General features: G+C 37.8%; 2 protein-coding genes across 14 annotated transcripts in view; one reads left to right on the forward strand and one right to left on the reverse strand.

The window, feature by feature from the left end:
- ZC3H6 (zinc finger CCCH-type containing 6) overlaps nt 1–22,131 on the reverse strand; it is a 67,477-nt gene extending 45,346 nt beyond the window's left edge. For both annotated transcript variants that reach the window (XM_077843280.1, XM_077843279.1), the window contains exon 1: nt 21,746–22,131. In XM_077843280.1, coding sequence (XP_077699406.1) covers nt 21,746–21,761 — 16 coding nt within the window. In that variant the 5' untranslated portion in view covers nt 21,762–22,131. The remainder of the gene's footprint in view (nt 1–21,745) is intronic.
- ZC3H8 (zinc finger CCCH-type containing 8) overlaps nt 21,642–22,923 on the forward strand; it is a 36,012-nt gene continuing 34,730 nt past the window's right edge. For all 12 annotated transcript variants that reach the window (XR_013349259.1, XR_013349262.1, XR_013349258.1 and 9 more), the window contains exon 1: nt 21,642–21,811. Coding sequence is in view for 4 of the 12 variants with exons in the window: in XM_077843289.1 (XP_077699415.1) it covers nt 21,657–21,811 (155 nt within the window). In the remaining 8 variants the exon portion in view is untranslated. The remainder of the gene's footprint in view (nt 21,812–22,923) is intronic.

Consider the following 22,923-nt stretch of genomic DNA (forward strand, 5'->3'; position numbering starts at 1 on the left):
CAGGAAGAGGAATATTCATGTTTACGGACACTTAAATAATTGTTTAGTTAACCAACTAATTATTTTTAAAATAATTTATCTCTTAGGCAAAACCAGAGACAGAAAGTAGACTAGGGATTGCCAGGTAGATCAGAGGAAGGAATGAAGAGTGACTGTCAACAGTCAGGGTTTTTTTCAGGGTGATGAAAATGTTCTAAAAGTAAGTAGTGGTAATGATTACACAACTCTGAACATCCTAAAAACCAGTGAACTGTATACTCTAAAAAGGTGAATTTTATCTCACTAAAGCTGTTATTTTAAAAAATAATTAGGTTTTAAAAGATTTTCTCTCTAGGTTTAAATATCTAGATTTCAAAATCATAATGCACAGTGGTATAAATTAAAAACTCTGAAATAGGGGATCCCTGGGTGGCTCAGCGGTTTGGCGCCTGCCTTCGGCCCGGGGCGTGATCCTGGAGTCCCAGGATCGAGTCCCGCATCAGGCTCCCTATATGGAGCCTGCTTCTCTGTGTGCCTGTGTCTCTGCCTCTCTCTCTCTCTCTCTCTCTCTGTGTCTCTCATGAATAAATAAAATCTTAAAAAAAAAAAAAAACTCTGAAATTGATCAATGCCCTCACCATCCATGATATGTTCTTATTCACAGGTAAATTTCACTAAATCCTTATAAACTGATTTGCTTCATAAAGGATTGTTTTCCCCATTCTGATACTGTTGCTACTAAAACAACTTAACCTGAACCATTCAGTCTTACCTCCACAGGTAGTTTCTGCTTTTTCTTTATGCTTGCCTGTTACAAGCTACAGATCAGAAACTGAGTCTTCTGGAAGAAACACAAAAGCCTCAATAAAAGACTATACAAGTACTCCTGATGGATGACATTATAAACGTATTACTCATAAATACAAGCGTCCTGGGATAAGCTGATATGATCACCAGAAAAAAGACCTTTCTAGGGATGCCTGGGTGGCCCAGCGGTTGGGCCTCTGCCCTCGGCTCAGGTCATGGTACAGGGATCCAGAATTGAGTCCTGCATCGGGCTCCCTGTGAGGAGCCTGCTTCTCCCTCTGCCTGGGTCTCTGCCTCTCTCCCTCAGTCTGTGTCTCTCTGAATAAATAAATAAATCTTAAAAAAAAAAAAAAAAAGGCATTTCTCAGAAGGTATCAAGGGACTGTCAGGCTGTCAAGGATGTCTTTACATTACAAAAGCAGATTACTTTATAGAAGTAGGCTGCTTATCCTAAGATGACAGAACACAAATTTCCCAGATACTTGAAACTATTACTTGTAACACTTTTCTTTTCATGCTTTTGTTCTAATTCACCTTGTCCTTTCTCCTTTACCATGGCTAATGGAGAGGAACTGCTCTGTACTGATAACCTGGCAACCTACATGTCTCCACCGAGGTCACACAGGCAAGGCTCGACCACAAGCACAGGCTGACCTGAGCCCTGACAGAATGCCTCACGATCCTCCAAAATATGGAATATAGACAATCTTGGGAAGTGCTGCTACAAAGCTATTTTTCACCAACCTCCATATACTCTCCTTGTAGGACTACTGTTCCTCAGCCACAGGGTACTCTAGCACTCATGTTGCCTGTTGGGATGCCTCGGTGGCTCAGTGGTTGAGGGTCTGCCTTTGGCTCAGGGCGTGGTCCCAGAGACTCGAGCTCGAGTCCCACCCACGTCGGGATCCTTGCATGAAGCCTGCTTCTCCCTCTATCTGTGTGTGTCTCTGCCTCTCTCTCTGTCTCTCATGAATAAATAATTAATTAAAATAAAATCCTTAAAAAAAAAAAAAAAGCACTCATGTTGCCTGTGATTATCTGGCTTCTCTGGTTTCAGTGTTATCCAGTGAGACAATGGGCATGAGCAACTGACACCATGGTGATCCTACATTTGTTGTCTATGTATGTAATCAACTGCATTTTACTGGCTGAATTCGTCAGCATTCATAACCGAAAACTCGCTTGGGTCTAGGCTTGCCCAAGCCTACTCCGATCTTTTCCTTCAACCTAGACAGCTTACGTATGATCCTCTTGATAAAACCTTGACCTAACTCCCTACCTTGTACCTCCCAAACTAAGTATTTCTTCTCAAGGAAAACACTCTCTGGTCGTATCAGGGCCATGGAAGAGCTACCTGACATGAGTTCTTGTGATTTTATGTTTATCCCCAAACTGGACCTTGAACATTTACATGTTAGATGGCTCATCTTGTTTTAGCAAAAGTTTCTCTTTACAAATTACTAGTGGGAAAATCTGATGGATACCTACAATTTTCAAAGTGTTTTTATTTTTATCCTTTATCCAATATATTCTTACATCCTCTGGAATGTATTTGGTTTGCAGAAACTCAGCTTATCCCTTTTTGACTTACCTACAGCTATAGCAAGTTTCACTCCTTGAACCAACCTTAGAATTTGTCAAAGCCTCAATTCAAATACAAATTCCTTCAAGAATGAGACTTGGTACAAATTTATGGGCAAAATTATAAATTCTAATTAGCCTAACATTCCCCCATAGTCTTATGCAACCTTTATAAATTTTGCTTAACTCTATATAAGTTATCTGTATGTATCCCAAAGATAACTAAGAATCTCTTTCTCAATTTTTTTACAACTCCACTTCTATTTTCACATATGTGACCCTTCTAATCTTTATTTCCTGAATCAACAACAGGCTTATTCATATTTGCCTCATCAAACTTTAACCTGCATATATAGATAGCTATATATAAAAATATAATGATTAGACAATTTTAGATATTTCATTCTCATGTCCTTTAGGAGACTATACTTCTGTGGAAGTGTCTGAAGGGACATTGATCTCCCTGGAGAAAGAAACAGATATTCCCTTTACGCTAGAAATCTTTGAGGCTCTATTTTCAACTATGGAGGTCACATAACTTGAAAATGTTACCCAAAATTTGTTACTAACATTAACTGAAAAGATAAATAATACTACAAAGCCCCAGAGTTACAACTAAAATCATTGATTTAGGTGGTCATGGATAATAGCATAGCTCTAGATTTCTTGCTGGCAAGCCAAGAAAAAAAAAATGAATTACTAATTCATTCACAGGGAATGCTGACCAATCTATATTCAAACAAAAGACAAGACAACTTGGCTATCAAAAGTAGACTCAGGGTAACGCATGGGTGGCTCAGTCGATTAAGCTTCTGCCTTCAGCTCATGATCTCTCAAGGTCGTGGGATTAAGCCCCATGTCAGGGTCCCAGGGAGCCTGCTTCTCCCTCTCCCTTTTTCCCCCTCCCCCTGCTCGTGCTCTCTCTTTCTCTTTTCCTCTCTCTCTCTCAAATAAATAAAATCTTAAAAAAAAAAAAAAAACCCATAAGCCTGAATTTTAAGATCTGATCTCCTAGTCAAAGTGAGGGCATCTGGTCATCACTCTGAAGTGCCTTTTAGTCTCTTATAATAGTCATGGCTATTCTTACTTGTCTCACAGTCTTCCAATGCCTGGTCTCCAGAATGACCTATGTTTCTGCACAGTTCTTATTTCATCAAATGGTACAAAAATTCATTTTTCAACAGAAGGAAAACAAAAGGACTCATATTATAAGTCAGGCTAAATACCAAGGTCTTTTGATCATGATTCCTGCAAAGATCATAACCCATACAACAGTGACTACGTAGCATGCTGTTCTATAAGGGTAGGACTAAGGCGGTACTGCTAAAATAAAACTCTACCAAGTTCCCAGAAAGTTCATACAAAAGTGCTGATCCTGTATCTTTGAGCCTAACAGATACTTTCATATCCCACCTCAGACTTCTTTATAAAGCAATCTCTATGCTTTTGTGACAGAACAAAATCAAAAGGACTAGTTCTCAAATGACCCAATCAGAACATAAAACCTAGAATTTCTCCTAATATATAATAAACCTTTTATCTTCCTTTCTGTTTTCCACTTTAAGCACAGAGAGACAGAGTGAACTTACTTCTTACCCAGCAAGCATATTAATTTAGCTTTAAAAAAAAATCTTGGGTGTATTTTATTATTCCTTGAATGCTATTTATAGAGCCTTTTATTGATCAAACTATAAAATATGTTAAAATTCTAAAGATGAAGGTGAAACTAAGACTAAAACTATTTTACATGGGGTTATGCCAGAAATCCTTAACTAATTTTTATATGTGAGCTGCAAATCTTGCTCTGAATTTCAGGAAACAAGGATTAGGTATAAGATTTTTATCTTGCAAAAAAAAAAAATTAAAAAAAAAAAGATTTTTATCTTGCTTCCAAGACAAAAATACACTAGTTGCTCAAGAGATGCACAGTTTTTCTAGTAGTGTGATCAGAAAGAAATTTCTTCCCTGAGTCCTCATAGAGACAACTTATCTGATACAATGGTCAGTCCATGGGCAGCCCGGGTGGCTCAGCAGTTTAGTGTCACCTTCAGTCCAGGGTGTGGTCCTGGAGACCTGGGATCGAATCCCACGTCAGGCTCCCTGCATGGAATGGAGCCTGCTTCTCCCTCTGCCTGTGTCTGTGCCTCTCTCTCTCTCTCTGTGTGTGTGTCTCATGAATAAATACATAAAATTTTTTTAAAAAGGTCAGTCCTTCACACAATGGACACTACCTTCAATAGTGTCTATACAACCAAAGCAACAGTTTATGACCTATAGCATGCCCCAATTTGAACCAAAGGCTTGCTGCCATAATCCATTGCAAAAAAGCAATTATGTGAGGATACAAATTAATATTGTCCAAGTATGCAATTATCTGATTTTCTGATTTTTTAAAAAGATTTTATTTATTTTTTTAAGTAATCTCTCCACCTAGCATGGGGCTCAAGCTCATAACCCTAAGACCAAGCATGGCAGGCTGAACCACTGAGCCAGCTAGACACTCTTCTGCTCTTCTGATTTAATCCAGGGATCAAATCCACAACATCTAGAGCAGAGATTCTCAAAAACTATATGTACATTAGAATTTTCTGCTCTCCTAACAAAAGGGGTGGCATTCATTCATTTACTTGTATTTATTCACCACCTTTTTAGTGGAGATACAATGATAAACAAGAAAGACATGATTTTTTTTTCTCTCAAGTTTTTAATCCAGTGATAGGGGAGATAGACATCAATGAAAGAACAACATAAATAAATTAACAACCATGTAAGTAAATGTAGGAAGTAAATAGTGCTATGAGAGCACACAATAGGAAAAAGTCATGTATCAGGGAAGTCTGGAAGGCTCTCCCTGAGGAAGTCATGAATGAACTGAGGTGAGGAGATCTAACCTAAGGCATAAAGGGTTGTGGAGGGAACTCTGACAGAGGTAATAGGATAAGCAAAATTTCTGTGTAGAACTGAGACAGGGGGATCCCTGGGTGGCGCAGCAGTTTAGTGCCTGCCTTTGGCCCAGGGCGCGATCCTGGAGACCCGGGATCGAATCCCACGTCGGGCTCCCGGTGCATGGAGCCTGCGTCTCCCTCTGCCTATGTCTCTGCCTCTCTCTCTCTCTCTCTCTCTCTGACACTATCATAAATAAATAAAAATTAAAAAAAAAAAGAACTGAGACAGAAACTGAGACAATGCCAACATCACTGGATCATAAAGATAAAAGGAAAGTTGGTTTAAAATTATGCTGGAATGATGGGAGTTCTAGATCATGCAGAACTTTGGCCATTTGGGGGGTTTATTCTAATAAAATGAGAAAGGACTGAAGTGTTTCGAAGAAAGGAGGTGATGTAATTAGATCTCCATTCTGAAAGATAACTTTGAGAGTAAAAAACAGACATAAAGGGGAAATAAAACAGATGCACAAAAGCAGTTCAGATACCACTGCAATAATCAAACAAGAATCCAAAAGAAGAATGGAACGCATTTGGAGAACTTGCTAACTTGACACTCCTCACTCAAATACATACACTTTATCATGGATGGGAATGTTTTTTCTACAATGGTGTTGAGGCAAAAAAAAAAAAAAAAGGCTGAAAACTACTAATATCTGAGAAATTAATAGACTATTATCCTTCAGGCAATCCTCCATGTATATTACAAACATTCTCATGATTTATACCTTTTAAAGATCACCTCATTATTCCTGAGGTCATTCCTTTAAATGGGATCAACATTTTCCTTAAAAGTAGTGAGAATGTGCATGAATAAAGTATTCATCTTCTATATCACAGGAGCACATAATCCTCATCATTTCACAGCCTCAGAATTTTCAAAGCAGGCATTATAATCTGGTAATGAATATATCAGTAACATATTAATGAAACATCTAAATTCAAGCAATGTAACTTCCTGGTGAACCTTGCAGTATAAATTTGGTGCAAAGTACACCATGAAGTCATTAATTAAAAGACTTGAACAAAGAAAAGGAGTCCTAAAGAAGATCTGTGCTTCTATGTAACACATTTTTAAGAAAATAAAAAGGTTAAAAACGAATGAGCTATACATTCAACTGAAGAACTTAGAAGTGGGCAACCCAGAAGAAGAATGAAAATAATAAATATAGGACAGAAATCAACAAAATGTGGGAGATCCCTGGGTGGCTCAGCGGCGGTTTAGCGCCTGCCTTTGGTCTGGGGCGTGATCCTGGAGACGGGATGGGTTCCCATGTCAGGCTCCCTGCATCGAGCCTGCTTCTCCCTCAGCCTGTGTCTCTGCCCCCTCCCACCCCCGTGTCTCATGAATAAATAAATAAAATCTTAAAAAAAAAAAAAAAAGGAAATCAACAAAATACAGAACAAGAACAAGAGAACATAAATAAAGCTAATGGCTATTCTTTAAAGAAAGCATCAATATTCATTATTCAGTATAGTGCCAGTTTGTTTTATCAGTCCTGCAATCAATCTCTCAAGTCTAGATATTAACAAACAAAATGCAAATGATTCCATTTTAACTGTTCCTTTTCTAAAAAAAAAAAAAAAAAAAAAAAAAAAATAAGGTAAGGTAACTTTGTTATTCTCCCCATAAAAGCCAAAATACTGCCTGCAACGGAACCTTTAAAAACCTGGGGGCCATCAGAGGATTATGGATATGTGACTTTAATACTTTAAATATAATTTTCAGCGATTTTTAGTCTACACTTTTCATTACCTAATTCTTTCACTGTTTAAGGTTATCTTCAATTCCAGCAGATGTGTTTATGACCAAGTAACAGTAATTCTGAAGTAAAATAGTATCTTAAATCAAATTTGTAGTAAAAAAAAAAAAAACCCACTAATATGATAGTTAAGTTACTGAATACTTACTATGCTGCAGACATGTTTGATTAGTTCTCTTCATTTTCATGTTAACTATGAAATATGTTGCTTATCCTCATTAAGCAGGTAAGAAAGAGGACAAAGAGCTTAACTGATTCTGCTAACAGATGACAGAGCTAGAGCCCAAACTCAGTCTGATTCCCAGATTCATAGTTCTTTTTTATCATGTTGCTATTATAGCTATACACATTTGGTCTTAGGAAGAAACTGCAAATAGTCAAACAAACCACTTAATAGCAGCGAATGTAAAGATTATTTAAGAAGCTCACCAACTGCTTGTTAGGATATGAGTGTGTTTATTGTAAGCTTCCTTCACATATTTGCATATTTGAAACTTATCATAATAAAATGCTAAGGAAAAGAAACATCATCAACACACATTTAAGTGGTATTTTAAGAGATGATACCAAAGAACTTTTAAGGTCTGAAGGTTGCATTTTTCTCACATGCAAAAGTAAATATGAATTACCTAACTTAAATAAGTAACTTCCACAGAAGTGATTTTAATGTTTGTAAGGAAATGGCAATCACCAGGCTAGATCAGTTGGATTGATAATATGGGACTTGGAATTATAAGGAGTTATAAGGTTTTCTTTTTACTAAACAGTATTTTTTAGGGGTTCAAAGGAAATACACCAAAAAAATTTATTGCATAGATTTTTTTGAAAAAGTAAAAAGAATCAAATTATATAGAGTTGGAAAATGGGTTTCCCTCTTCATTTCAGGGTCCCACACAAGTTGATAAAGTAGTGGTACAGTTTTAGCTGGAATGTAAATTGGTACATCCACTGTGGAAAACAGCATGTAGGGTCCTCAAAAAACTAAAACTAGAAATATACTAATAGAAAAAAACAGAATACCACTACTAGGTATTTACTCAAAGAAAATGAAAACTGTAATTTGAAAAGATATATACACCCCTATGTTTATTGCAGCATTATTTAAAACAGACAAGATATTGAAGCAACATAAATATCCATCAGTAGATGAATGGATAAAAAAGCTGTCTCTCTCTCTCTCTCACACACACACAGTGAAATATTACTCAGTCATAAAAAGAAAATTATATCTTGCCATATCTGACAACAGGGATGGACATATAGGGTATTATGCTAATGAAATAAGTCAGACAAAAACAAGTACCATATGATTTTACTATGGTATGTAAATAATTAAACAAGCAAGCAAGCAAACAAAAAATCAAACAGATTCATGAACAGAAAACAAACTGGTGAGTACGAAAGTGGAGGGGGTTAGAGGAATGGGAAAAATAGGTGAAGGGGATTCAAAGGTATAAACTTTTGCTTATAAAATAAGACACGGGGATGAAAAGTACAGAGAGAATATAGTCAATAATGTTGTGTAATAATATTGTATGGTGACAGTGACTAAACTTATTGAGATGAGTACTGAGTATAGAACTGTTGAATCACTATGTTACAATACTAACACAACATTGTTATGTCAACTGTACTTCAATAAAAATTTTAAAAAAATATGTATCATCCCACTGCTTTCTCGCCTCCAGGGTTTCTGATGAGGAGTACCGTTGAATTTTATTAAAGATCACGTATGTGACTTGAAAAAAAAAGAGTGGCACAGTTTAGATTAACGGCTTCCTTAAGGTGAAAGCCTCCATATGAAAGTCAGAAGATGGAAAGAAAAGAGAGGAATGCTATAGGTAATTAAAACTGCTATATTATCACTAAGATTTGCTGTTCAATAAAAACAAAACAGGGGCTAAGCACCAACATCCAGAAGAGTCAAACACTGATGAGGTTGTTGGCTGCCAGAATAGCAACTTTCACCCGAAGTTAAAGAGGAACCAAACCAAAACCAAACACACACTTTATTTAATGAGGACCCAAGATTCTGGCAAAGCAAGGTCACCTGAACCTGGAAATTAAAGCTGGAGTGTTAAACAAGAATAACCAAACATAAAAAAAAAAAAAAAAACCTAACATGTAGTATGTTAAAACTGATTATTTAAAAAGGCATCATAGTAAGGTAGAAGAACAAAAAGCTTTAGAGCCAGAAACATCTGGGTTCAGATTCTACTTCCCAGTCATATACTACCTATACTAACTTGAACCAATTATCTTGTGGCCCTAATATTCAGTTTCCTCATCCAAAGAAAGGATCAATCAATCTACCATCACAAAGTTGTTTAAAGGTTAATTGAGATAAAGTTAGGTAATTACTTAGCATTGTTCATAATAGTCCTCAACTGAAGTTTTCTTTCCTCTTATGACTTACCTGAAACCCATACCATTTTAATGGAACACGTATGGAAGATGACAGATACTTTCATAGAAATTGGGAAAAGGGGGCAGCGTGGGTGGCTCAGCGGTTCAAGCGCCTGCCTTCGGCCCAGGGCATGATCCTGGAGTCCTGAGATAGAGTTCCGCGCCGGGCTCCCTGCATGGAGCCTGCTTCTCCCTCTGTCTGTGTCTCTGCCTCTCCCTCTCCCTCTCTCTCGTATATAAATTAAAAAAAAAAAAAAAAGAAATTGGGAAAAGTTCTAAATCCAAAAAGCATGGATTCCAGGGGAAATTATGAAAAATTATTTCAAATAATGAAAAATTATTTCGAACAAATAAAAGCAGAAAAGCAGCTGTGGTAGACCAAATCTGGAGTCTGTTCTTGAGGCTGTTTCTCCTTTATCCTATCATTAAGCTACACTCAGCAACAATCCTTGTGAAAGCCTCCCATATTACCAAAGTGTCTAGGACACAACAGAAAATGTAAGATGAAGTATAATTCCTAGGGTTCATAGTGATTTTGGTGACAACAGATGGTCATGATGATCCAAAATAATTAAGAAAAATATAAATCAGTAATTGTCTAGTTAGTAAGACAGGAAAGCATGCCACATATTTTATTTACAAAGAGATCCTTTGAAAATATTTATAATAAAATTATTTGAGAGAGAGAGGGAGAGTGAGAGAGAGAGAATGAGCAGGGGAAAGGGGGAGGGAGAAGCAGACTGCCTGCTGAGCCGGAAGCCCAATGCAGGGCTTGATCCCAGAATCCTGGGATCAGGACCCAAGCCGAAGGCAGACACTAAACTGACTGAGATACCTAGGTGCCTCATAAAGTTAGTTTCTGATAATAAAATATCTATTGATGGTAAATTCCCTGCCCAGTGCCATATAGAAGAGGCATTGCTGTATATCAATCTATGAAATGAAGATTTTTTTAAAGATTTTATTTATTTATGACACACACACACACACACACACACACACGCACAGGCAGAGACATAGGCAGATGGAGAAGCAGGCTCCATGCAGGAAGCCCGAGGACGCGGGACTTGATCTTGGCTCTTGATCCTGGGACTCCGGGATCACGCCCTGAGGCAAAGGTAGAAGCTCAACTGCTGAGCCACCCAGGTGTCCCATGAAATGAAGAATTTTAAAATATATCCTTGAGCTTTTATATTTGACATCATGAAGAAAAAACATATTACTCCTCAAACATCCTTTATGCCATAAGCAGAGATAGACTATTACAGTAATAAAACAACATTTTGTATTTGCTTGCTATAGGTTTTTTTTAGACTACATTTTAAAAATTATTTTTTATATTTCATTTATTATCTTGGTTAGCCCAAGCTAAAATTCATTTACTTTCATTCTCTTTCAATTTATCCTCTTGACTTAGGCTCTCCAGTACAGGCTGAAGGAGCTAGAAACTCAACAGAAACAAATCAGCAAATAAAATACTCTTAGAATTTGAAAGCTAGAAAATATTCTAGGTATTATGACATCAGAAAAAAAGTCGAAAAAGTTTTGTTGGATGAATCTACAGCAAACTGGGTAAAATTGCCTATGACCCAGTAATATTAAAAAAAATCCCAGTTGGTCTGTTAAAGTTCCCCAAATGCCAAATTACCTGTTACCAGAGCCCCAGTACCTATGATATGAGGTACTGGGGCTCCAGGTTTTTGGGAGTGTCATGGGAGTAGATTTTTTTTTTAAAGATATGCTGAAATTAGGCTTTGGCCTAAGTATACAGCTAAAGCATGTTTCTCCATTCGGCCTTGGCCTGCTTCAAGTCATTTCTGGATCATGCATATGACATGACTGGCAATTACATGATCCTTAGGTTAGTTACTATTATAACTTAGTGGGTCATATATATTAAAAAAGCCATGTCATCTGGGTTTACTATTAGTATCTGAATATCCATTTTCCAAGTTAAGATGGTATTTTAGGTATAACTTACAAGAATCTCATGTGCTTTACATATTGAAATTTTATCAATTAGTTCAAGTACAATGAGATCTTCATTAATGAAGAAAAAATGTGCAATTAATGATTACGAAAACCGTTTTATGTATAAAAGAAACTAACGATCTTCAAACTGCCAAGTAGAAAACCAGAGTAATAATATTGAGAGAGTAATTATTGTAATTATGTAGAGCTATTAATTTTTTTTTTAAGATTTTATTTATTTATTCATGAAAGACACAGAGAGAGACAGAGGGAGAAGCAGGATCCTCACAGGGAGCCTGAGTGGGACTCAATCCCCCAACTGGGATCATGCCCCGAGCTGAAGGCAGACATTCAACCGCTGAGCCACCCAGGAGTCCCTAGCTATTGATTTTAAGAAAAATATTATAGACTGCTTATGCTGACAAAGGATTGTAAAAATTTAAATGAAAAATACAAAACGGAATAATAGAAATTTTATCATAATTCTAACTATTCAATTATTTGGCATTCTAATGATTCACAATATTATTTTTTTATTCACAATATTAAACAAAATAACTTCTAAGGAAGATTTTAAATTATTTAACCCCATGAATCTTTCAAGAAGAAATCCTATTTGAGAATTCACATCTTTTGTGAATGAATTAAAAACAGAATAACTGTTACATCAAAATTTCATGAGAAAAAGCTCTAAAGTTATATGTAATATAATCAATCATCTTTGCTCTAGATATTTTTAAAAAAATATTTAAAAAGGAAAATGTTAGAGGAAAAAAAGTTCCCCCAACTATCCTGTATTCCACTAATCTCAGTTGAAAGTGACCCTCTATGATGTGCATTATAGTAGTTATGGGAGTAATTTGTAATAGGCAGTGCTGAGAAATTATCGCTTCACTGGAATGTCTTATTTTTTAAATAGACCAACATTTCTAATAATTACAATAATTTAAGGGATATTTCAGATTTATTCATATTACAGAAATATAATCTATGATGATACTAACTTTAGTCTAAGGTTTGGTTAAATGCTGGTTTTGACACCTGGATAACTGGTATTTTTAAAAAATGTATATTTGGTGAATATGTATATATACAGCCAAAATATGTAGGTATTTCTTACATAAATGCATTATTCAGTTCCATTTTTGTTTGCTTACATAAAACATAATTTTAAAATAGACTCCTATGTATGCCAAGGATGTAGAAATCAACCCACAAGTTCCTTTATGGGCCAAAGAGTAGCCTTTACAAAGAACTCAAGCCTCACACACAAAAACCAGTGATCTAATATTTTATTGTCAACTGCCAGTCATCAAGGAAAATCCAAACAAAAGAGGTGTTGGTTCTTCTGATCTCTTATGTATCTTCAACAAATTGTCTAGTAGGTTAAAACTCAGATACAATGGAAGAATTCTTGTTTTCCATAGCTAAAAATGTGCAGTTAGCTAGATTTAACTGATTTCATACTCTTTTAAGAATACATGAAAAATCAATATTCTTTATACATTCAATTTTTTATCTCTTTAGAAAAACTCTTGTCATATAAGATGAATTTACAATAAAGTAGACTGAAATTGCCTGGGATCAGTAATATCTAAAATGAAAAAAAAAAACCCTAACCCCCTTTTTAAAAAAATTTTTTTTTTTTTAATTTATTCAGAGAGAGAGAGAGAAAGAGGCAGAGACACGGGCGGAAGGAGAAGCAGGCACCATGCGGAAAGCCCGATGTGGGACTCGATCCCGGGTCTCCAGGATCACGCCCCGGGCTGCAGGCGGCGCTAAACCGCTGAGCCACCTGGGCTGCCCCCTAACCCCTTTTTAAGTATCCAATATCCCAATCCAGCATTTGGTGTCAGATTTACTACCTTTATGAAATAACGGTGGCAGGGGAAAGAGTACAAAACCAAATGCTATGGAGATACAGACTGTGGTAAATAGTTATTTACCCTCTGTTTTCTAAACTATAAAATGAAGATACTAACATCTGTTCTGTCTACATGGATCAAATGAATTAAAGTATATGAATTATAAATAGCAATATATGGGGGATCCCTGGGTGGCTCAGCGGTTTAGTACCTGCCTTTAGCCCAGGGCGTGATCCTGGAGTCCCAGGATCGAGTCCCGTGTTGGGCTCCCTGCATGGAGCCTGCTTCTCCCTCTGCCTGTATCTCTGCCTATCATGAATGAACAAATAAAATCTTAAAAAAAATAGCAATATACGTAAAATATTGAGTATCATGAGTTCTAAATCTAAGTTCTTTTTTTCTATTACTTTTATAAATAGATTGTTAATGATTTTTATGTGGTTTTATAATCTTAATGAATAAACTTAGGATTCCCTTTAAACACTCCTTGGGACTTGCTTGGATAGTTATCTGCCACTCAAAAATGTGGGTGTATAATTTATGAATGTTGAAGTATTTAAGAGTTCATGTAAAGTAGTAATGTTAAGCCATGAACTCACATTAAAAACAAAACAAAGCATGGGCGCCTGGGTGGCTTAGTTGTTTAAGTGTCTGACTCAATCACAGCTCAGGTCTTGGTCTCAGGGTCTTATGTTCAAGCCCTGCATTGAGCTCCATGCTGGCATGGAGCTTTCTTACAAATATATATATATGTGTGTGTGTGTGTGTGTGTGTGTGTGTATATATGTGTTTATATATATATATATAAAGCTATTTTACGTTAGAGAAAGGTTGCTCTTTGCCAAGAGTAATGATAATCTGCTAAAACTGCTTTTGCAAAGGTCATCCAATGACTGCTATCTGAGTTGGTACACAGCATCAGTAGTCAAATAACACCTCCCAGGACCCAAACACCTCAAAGAAGATACTAGAAATAGGAACATCCTCAAAAAGTTCAACCATAATATCAAAATAAGATGAACCAAAACAGAGATGAGCAAGTCAGATACACAGGACCAAGTAAAAGATGACTAAATTTAAGATATTAATATGCAATGAAAAGAAATGTACTTATCAGAAAGAAGGACTGGTTAGCAATAGAAAGGATGAAAAAAGAAAGGTGGAGAGACAGAGATATGGCCAGTGCCCACATAAGTACTGCCCAGGACAGTGGATATTCTGTAAGACTGATAGATGCAAGTAACTGCTTGGCAGATACATTATGAAAATGGAAAAATCACTGTATCAGAGCCTGATGCCATTTAAAATTTCAGTTATTTACAATCAACTCCTTCATTCTAATTCCATGCTCCTGTTCATTAGGCAATTCTTGATAATTTGGTTTTCCATGTAGCATTCTACATGGAGAGAATACCCTCCCTGATACAAACATCTAGTCATTTTATGTGACTGAATTGGTATTCTGATACACACACACATATTCTCCTGTGATAAGGATGTCTATCCTTGATTAAAATAAAGGCTCTGGTATCAGATTACTTGAGTTCCCACTGATTACTTTGCAGCCTTGGGAAATTCATCAATCTCTTACTGTCTGTTTCCTCATTTGTAAAATGAGGGCTGTTGTGTAGCGCTGTGATGAAGATTAAATGCAGTCATCTGTGTAAAGCACTTAAAACAGAACCTGGCATATATTAAGTACGATGTAAATGTAAGCCACTGTTACTACTTTTTAGCATGAATTAGTATCTCCAAGTCTGATCAGCTCTGAGACTGAGCAGTTTCTGAATCTGAAAAACTGAAGTGAGGCCACTAGGCACATCAAAGCACAAAAGAATATTCTGACAGCTGCGGACTGACTGGAGGCTTGACTTGGTAAATTCAAGGCCTCAGTTTTTTTTTTTTTTTTTTGGAAACCAGATCACCTGTCTGTCCAGGTAAAAACCTGACTTTATCACGTAACAAAGGGTCACAAACTCAAATGCCTACCATGGTGGGGCAAGTCACTGTATGAGGAGACCTCAGGTGCTGAGTTTGCAAAGAAAATATCAGTGAAAAGACTGTGGAGGATGAAGAACACAAGTCAAGTCTAATAGCATTCACACACAAATATTTTTACAACATCCTGTCAGGCAAACAACAATGTGGACATATTTTAGGCATGAAGGCCAGCTGCTTGCAAACCCTGAAGCACTCTCTCATTCATGCTTTTAAAGGTTCTAATTTAGGCTATCCTGTGGCCAATTTTCAACCCTTTCATCTGCTCTGTGATTGTCCCTTCTTTGAAACTTTCTCCTTTCTTGGCTTCTAGAAAACTTCTGTCTTCTTTATGGTCTACTACACCTATCACTTTATGGTCTACTACACAAAATGATCTCATCATTTTAACTAACATCTTTGCTAAAAACTCTCAGATCTTTATCTCTGGTTCTATTAACTCTAAGAAATATCTCATGAATTTTGCCTTTTGTCTGCTTTCTCATTGCCAATGCTTTTGATCAGGTCTGCTACCCAATTTCTAGACTTTACAGTAGCTTTGACTCATTCCTTTTTTTTTTTTTTTTTTTGACTCATTCCTTTCTTTCACACTACACATCCATCAGAAAATCCAACTGGTTCTATCTCCAAACCATATCCAAAATCCAACCATTTTCACCTCCCTGGCCTAAACCATCATCACTTGTCACTTATATTACTATAAGCAACTTCCTTTTTACCATTCCTTTACCACAGCATGATCCCGCTCCTCCTCTGTTCAAATTCTCCAGTGGCTCCTGTACAATTCAGAGTGAAATCCAAGTTGCTTAAAATGGCTTTACAAGGCACGACAGAATTGCCCCTGTTGCCCATCTAACTTCATCTCCTACTTCTCTCCCCCTTGCTCATTCTTTTCTCTAGCCACACTACTCCCTTGTTTCTTTCTTAATTACACTAGGCTCGTCCTGGGTTCCAGGCTTTTTTCACCTTTTGCTCCCTTTATCTAGAATGCTTTTCCTCCAGACATTCTGAACCTGGATTGCTCTCTCATTTCCGGATTTTGCTCAAAGGTTACTTTTTCAGTTGAATGTTTCCCTAAATATCTATTTAAAGTGGAAATACCATCCCTGAACCCATAGGATATGCCACCTCCCTTTCTACTTTATCAGCATTGAACACATTTGTTTTTCATGTTTATTGTCTCTTTCTCCAAAGAACATATAAACTCCATTAGGTAAAGGATTTTTTTCTTTACTGCTGTCTTCCTGAAGTCCAAAACAAACATATATTAAATATTAGGTGCTTAATACTTAATGTAAATTATTGAAAGTTCCTTAACTTGTCTTCCTTTTACTGATCTCCCTTTCTGTAGTTTGCCTCCACCTAGCCCCTTAAGATATCATGCCAAAAATGCATCTGAACATTCTCCTGTTTAAAAAACTGATGAGAGGAGCACCTGCCTGGCTGCCTCAGTCAGTTAGAAGAACATGTGACTCTGGATCTTGGGGTTGTTTGAGCCCCACACTGGGTATAGGGATTACTTAAGTAAATAAACTTTAAAAAAAATTAAAAACTTGGGATCCCTGGGTGGCGCAGCGGTTTGGCGCCTGCCTTTGGCCCAGGGCGCGATCCTGGAGACCCGGGATCGAGTCCCACATCGGGCTCCCGGTGCATGGAGCCTGCTTCTCCCTCTGCCTGTCTCTGCGCCTCTCTCTCTCTCTCTGTGACTATCATAAATAAATAAAATTTAAAAAAAAAATTAAAAACTTTGATGAGATCTTTCTATCATACAGGGTCAGATCCCTAATTCACTGAAGCCTTTTCCTCATTCCCCAAAATACGTTGTACATGCTTCACATACTTTTTTATCCTCTCTGAAGCCATTATGCCATTTCACATCTTCATGTTTTTCATATACTTGAATCTGCTTAGCCAAACTTTTATTCATCCTCCAGATGTAGCTAATTCCATGATGCCTCCCTGAAACCCCCACCTATGTCACCACTGCACTCAATTTATAACTTTATTATAGTACTAGTGCTATAACTATGTATTTACCAGTCTATTTCTCCTACTACATGATAAGATCCTAGAGAGCAAATCCCAGTGCTTAACACTATATACTTTGCACAGAAGTCTGCTGAATGAAAATCTAATCAATGAAAATTTAAAAGTAAATGAAATAGTATACTTATGAAGGACTAGGAAAAGAAAAATGTCTAATAAGAGTCAAAGTGCTTTCCCACATCAAATATGAACATGATGTTTACCTTGGGTTTTTTACATTTGCTAAAGAAAAGCTCATTTTGATAGTTTTAACAATAGTCAAATTAGTAGATTCAGGAGTAAAAAATAAACTGATAGAATTTAAGTTTTGCAAGATGAACAGAGTTCTTAAAGATAGGTTGTACAACAATGGGAAGGTACTTAACACTACTGAACTGTCCACTTACAAATAGCTGAGATGTAAATTTTACATGTGTATTTTACAATTAAAAATAAATTCATTAGTAGCCTACTGAGAGGAGGCATTTGCTCAAGTACACAAATTAATTTATAAACCATGTATTTTATAGAACATCAAGTGAACTCTAATGTGAAATAAGGCATTTGCAATCTTTTAAATTAAAATTACTGACATTAAAGTAGGAAAGAAGATTGAATATCACCTAGTTCAACTACTTTATTTCACAAATAAAAATAATCATGGAAAATAGAAAAATATCAACCAAGTTAGAGGAAAAATCAGGATCAAAACCTAGGTTTTACTGAGAACGTAGGGCTCTCTTACATGTACCACATTACAATTTCTAACAATTTAGAAAGTTAAAAGCTAGAACTTATTGTATTACATCCCCATGCAAACATAATGAAGAGTGAAAATAATACTTCAGGTAGGAGTTTGCATACCTGGGCCTCTTATCTAGCCCCTATTCTGTGGGATCTTGTAGACAAGTTACTGAGCATTGTAATAGTATACTACCTCATGGGATTAATGTGAGAATCAAAAGAAAACCGTGTTACAAATGGAAAGTGTAATCAGCGTCTCTGTCATCATCCCTTAATTTTCCAGTGTAGTCTCTTGGCAATGTTTCAGTCATTATGTGCTGGGAGTGGGAGGAGAAAAAAACTACTATGATTCTGACTAGTTGGGAGTTTTGTTTTTGTTTTATATGAGGAAGGAAAGTGGAGAGAGGAGGGAAAGAAGGTGAGAAAGTCATTCATAATGGGCAAAGAATAAATTAACCTCTTACGGAATAATATATAGCTCTTACCAATTAAAGACTCTCAGAATCACAAGCTCTTATATTACTCATGTTAAAATTATTCTTCCCAGTGCAGACCCTGTAAACCTTTTTACTTTCAGCATATTTCAGAAAATTATGTAATAGTTACTTAGGTGTATATTTGTCTGTCCTACCCTACTGTACATGTGTCCAAACAGGGACTCCTAGTGTTTAGCCTTTAAAAGTTGTTTGTGTATTGTTTTAACTGGGTCATCATCCAGTGAAATATAAAGCTAGGTGGCTGAAGTTGTACCTAACAGAACCGGATGAAAGAGAAGAATTGAATGAAAAGAGACACAAGAATTTTATCTCCCTTTGGCTTCCCCCAACTCCTTTTCCACCTCTACTCTTGATTTCTCAGATCCTACCCACCTCTACCAATATTCTGTATATCCACAAATTTATTTATGGATATAAATAAAATAAAAATAAAAATAAAAAATAAAAATAAAAATATCGTATTTTCACTCTAGGCATGAAAATATTTAAAGTATTTTTTGAAAAAGTAACCTCATTTGGCAAACAAATCTTGTGCAAAATGTTCATCATACAAAACATGTGCAAGTAAAATTCAATTTTTTTAAAGAAAAAAGAGCTCCTTTTGTGAATTTTAATTTAAAATCTCATTCTGATGTAAGTTATAATAGTAATACTTTAATTCATATACAGTAGTTGTAAATAAAAATCATATATTCAACTTTTTCCTCTATATTCACAGTATGCCTTAATTTTCAAAAATGTCAGAAAAAGAGTATCCTCGAAACAATGCCTGGCTCCACATACCAGAATTCAAATATATCTTCACATAATTCACAGAAACTTGTGTTATAGTATAAAATAGTTATAATATGGAAGCACAGAATTATTTCAGGATTCCATAGACTAGTCCGTTTTTCCCTACATTTCTTAAGGATCACAATCTATTAAAAATAGATTACCACAATCTTCCCCTAGAGATTCTGATTCAGTAGCTCTGGGCAAGACAAAAATCTTTATTTCTTAAAGTGATTTTGATGATTAGCTAAGATTGTAAAACATTAATCTAGTATAGTTATTCTCAATTTGGCACATGTTGATAGAAATGATAGCAATATTAAAAAAAAAAAAACTTTCAGGAGGAGGATGAAATACACTGACCTTGTAAGAACTTGAAAAACTCTTGCAGAACCCTCTTATCAATAAAGAAACTAGGTTTGCTCAAGTTCACAAAGCTAAGTGGTAGCAAAGCTGGAGCTAGACCATTTCCTGACTCCTAGTTCACTTTGTTTTTTGATGTTATTGTTTTGCTTTTTGTATAGGTTGAAAAGAAAAATGTGTCAAAGTTAAATCATCTCTTTTTGCCTCAAAATAGTATCATCATTTAACAACTGAGTATGAAGCTTTGCTTTTTGTTTCAATAATACTAGTAAATATTATTTTCTTAGTCTTAAAACAAAAAAGGCTAAAATCACTATTATCTAATCTTTAGTTCTTAGTTCTAAGTGGTTAATAAATCCCACAAAAACTTCTTTAAAAAATTTTTTTTAACTTGTAATTTGGTATTTTAAAATTCCAAATTCTTTTTAAAGTCTGACATCACAGTTCCTTACTGGCAAAGTTATTGCAATACCTGAATTTGGTGACCCGTTTCCTCATTACACAGAATACCTAATTCTACATATTAAAGCTGCTTTGTAGACAGAGAACACATTTCCTTCTGCCATACAAAATAATGAACTTTAGGCTGCATTAGTCCAAAACCCAGTCATCGGTTTGTCCACAGATGCTCAGAGTGGGAAATTCATAATAGGAAATTTCTCAAAACATTAGTTAGCCGATTCCAAGAATTCTGTCATTTTAGTGACAAGATAATGTAAAATAATCATGAAAGATATGTCAAGTGCAAGCTTATGTAGCCATAATTTTAAAGAACTGTTTTTTACTTTATAAAAAATTACTGTTATGTTTAATTGACTTGCCTTCTGGAGATCTACTTTCATTACTAGGATATTAAAATTGTTGAAGTATTTTTATCACTCTCAAGGTTGCCAAATGTCTAGATATTTCAAATTTCGGTGATGTTTGTTATTTCTACTTGTGAGGTTAACAAAAAAAAAAAAAAAAAAAAAGCTTGTAATGCTTCGCCAGGAGCACATCACATTACTCCACAGGTAAAAAAACTTGAGCGATCTGTACCTAAGTTTACACTACAATATATACTTTTGATTACTTCTAGTCACAAAATAGGAATTTCCTATTTCTAAATATTCTAAATAAGAAGCAGATGCCACGTATTTTATTCCAGTAATTTAATGAACTAAAGCCCTCTCTTTCTGTTTTTACGACTAAGGTAGATAGCAATGTAAATTAAAAACCTAACCCAACTAAGTAGACTATTTGCGCTTTTCAGGATATGAAAATACCCCCCAAAGCACTAAGAGGAACCAAGAATGGGCCCCTTGAGCCACAGCAAAAATATCATAATCTCCCTTAACTGTTCAAATCACACACAGTATTTAGAAAACGCAGCTAGATGGGATAATCCATGGAGTTTGTACTTTTAGGAGAAAGCTGTGCTACACTGAGGTCCGCAAAGCCTAAGTACTTTGTGTTCACATTTTTAATTTGAAACGCTTTCAAATTCCGAGGACTAAGACTATATAAATAAACACATGGCCTTTGGGGGTTGTTTAAAAAATCCCCCCCCCCCCCGAAAAAAAAAAAAAAAAGAAAAGTTTATTTTTAGAAGTGTGCTCGGGCAGGAGTCAACTACAACACCAGCTACTACAAATTCCGGGCTGGTCCCATCTGGAAGCGCACGGCGGGCCCTGCGCTGGGAGAGGCTCCGCCGCAGCCAGGCTGGACCGCAGCACCGAGCCAGCACGCGGGAGGCGCCGGGCGCAGACCGAGCGGCAGACGGAGCCGCCCGGGGGCGGGGGGCTCGCACGTGCCGGCCGGGGGCGGGGCCGGCCGGAAAGGACCCCGGCGCGGGGAGGCGGGCGCGGCCGGGCCGACCTCCCCCGCGGCCGCCAGCCTGGGCTTTACATAAGGGCGCACGTCATGGAACTGAGGGAGCCACACAGAGACGTCTAAGTCATGCAGGAGGCGCGCGGCCCCGGCCCGCTCCCGCCGCCCCAGACCCCTCCTCTCATCCGACAGAAAGACAGACAAGAAGGGTTCCCGACCTGTCGTGCCCTGCATGTTCAGAGTCTGTCATGTTTGGTCAAGAACGGGGCGGGGCTGGAGGACAGGTCTGCGAGGCCGGCGGCGGCGGGGCGCGGGGGGGACCCCTGCGCCGCCTGCGGGTACCTGCTCCCGGCCGCCGCCGAGAGGTGACGAAGTGGTAAAAACTCACGGTTACTAGTGAGCGACACAGACACAGACTTTCCAGTCTATTAACAACCACGCCAGAGAGATGGGGTTCTAACTGCAAACACTGGGCAACGGCCCCGCGCTGCCGGCGCTGCCGCTTTAGTCTCTATTCGCCGCCGGTGGCTGAGGCTTGGGAGCGGGCGGGCGGGCGGCGTGCAGCGACGCGGGGATTTGGACACTGGCCGTAACGGTGATTTCTCCTCACCAACATGGCGGCACCCGAGACAGGCGGCTCGATAAAATGGCGCCTGCCGCAACACCTAGCCCGGGACTAAAGGGCAGGAGAGATTCCTCCGCGTGCCGCGGCCCTCGGCCGGCCCGCCGGGGCCGAGCGCGTTGCCCATTGGAGGAGGCCGCCCGTCAATCACCGCCAGGGGCGGGTCCCCGTCCTCGTCTGGGAAGCGGCGGACGCGGCAGCCAGCTGGCGGGGCCGGGCGGCGCCGGAGGTAGAACCGGGCGGGGGAGGCGGCCTGCGAGCCCCGCGTTGTTGCTCCGCGCCCCTGGGCCTGGCGCGGCGTGCCCCGCTGAGGGACGGGCTGAGGGACGGGCTGACGGGGCTCGAGGCGCGGCCTCGCAGCCCGACCCCCAAGGCCACTCTGCGGCCTGGGCGGGGTGGTCAAAGGACACGCGGGTGTAGACTCTCGTAAGAAAAATCTCGGTCGCTTAAAATAATGGGAAAATGCGCTTCCTGCCACAGGATAGCGCCTCCTTTTGTGAGGTCTCGTACTCGGCAGCGTTTTCAAGAAAATAGCTCGGCACCTAACTGTTTCCCATAGTTGATAGCAAATTTACCCGATTATTCGTAATGATAAAAGCAATTTAAAAAGTTGATAAAAATAACAAGTCAGCTTTAAGTTATTTAGTAAAAACCTCTTAACATTCCATGTGTGAAATATACACGGATATTTTATAAACAAACACTAGCCATCACAGGTCTTTATACTTATGAACCTGACCTTTTTTAACGACGTGTCAAACGGTTTGGCTTCTG

The sequence above is a fragment of the Canis aureus genome, chromosome 12 (genome assembly GCF_053574225.1).
Source record: "Canis aureus isolate CA01 chromosome 12, VMU_Caureus_v.1.0, whole genome shotgun sequence".
Taxonomy (NCBI): domain Eukaryota; kingdom Metazoa; phylum Chordata; class Mammalia; order Carnivora; family Canidae; genus Canis; species Canis aureus.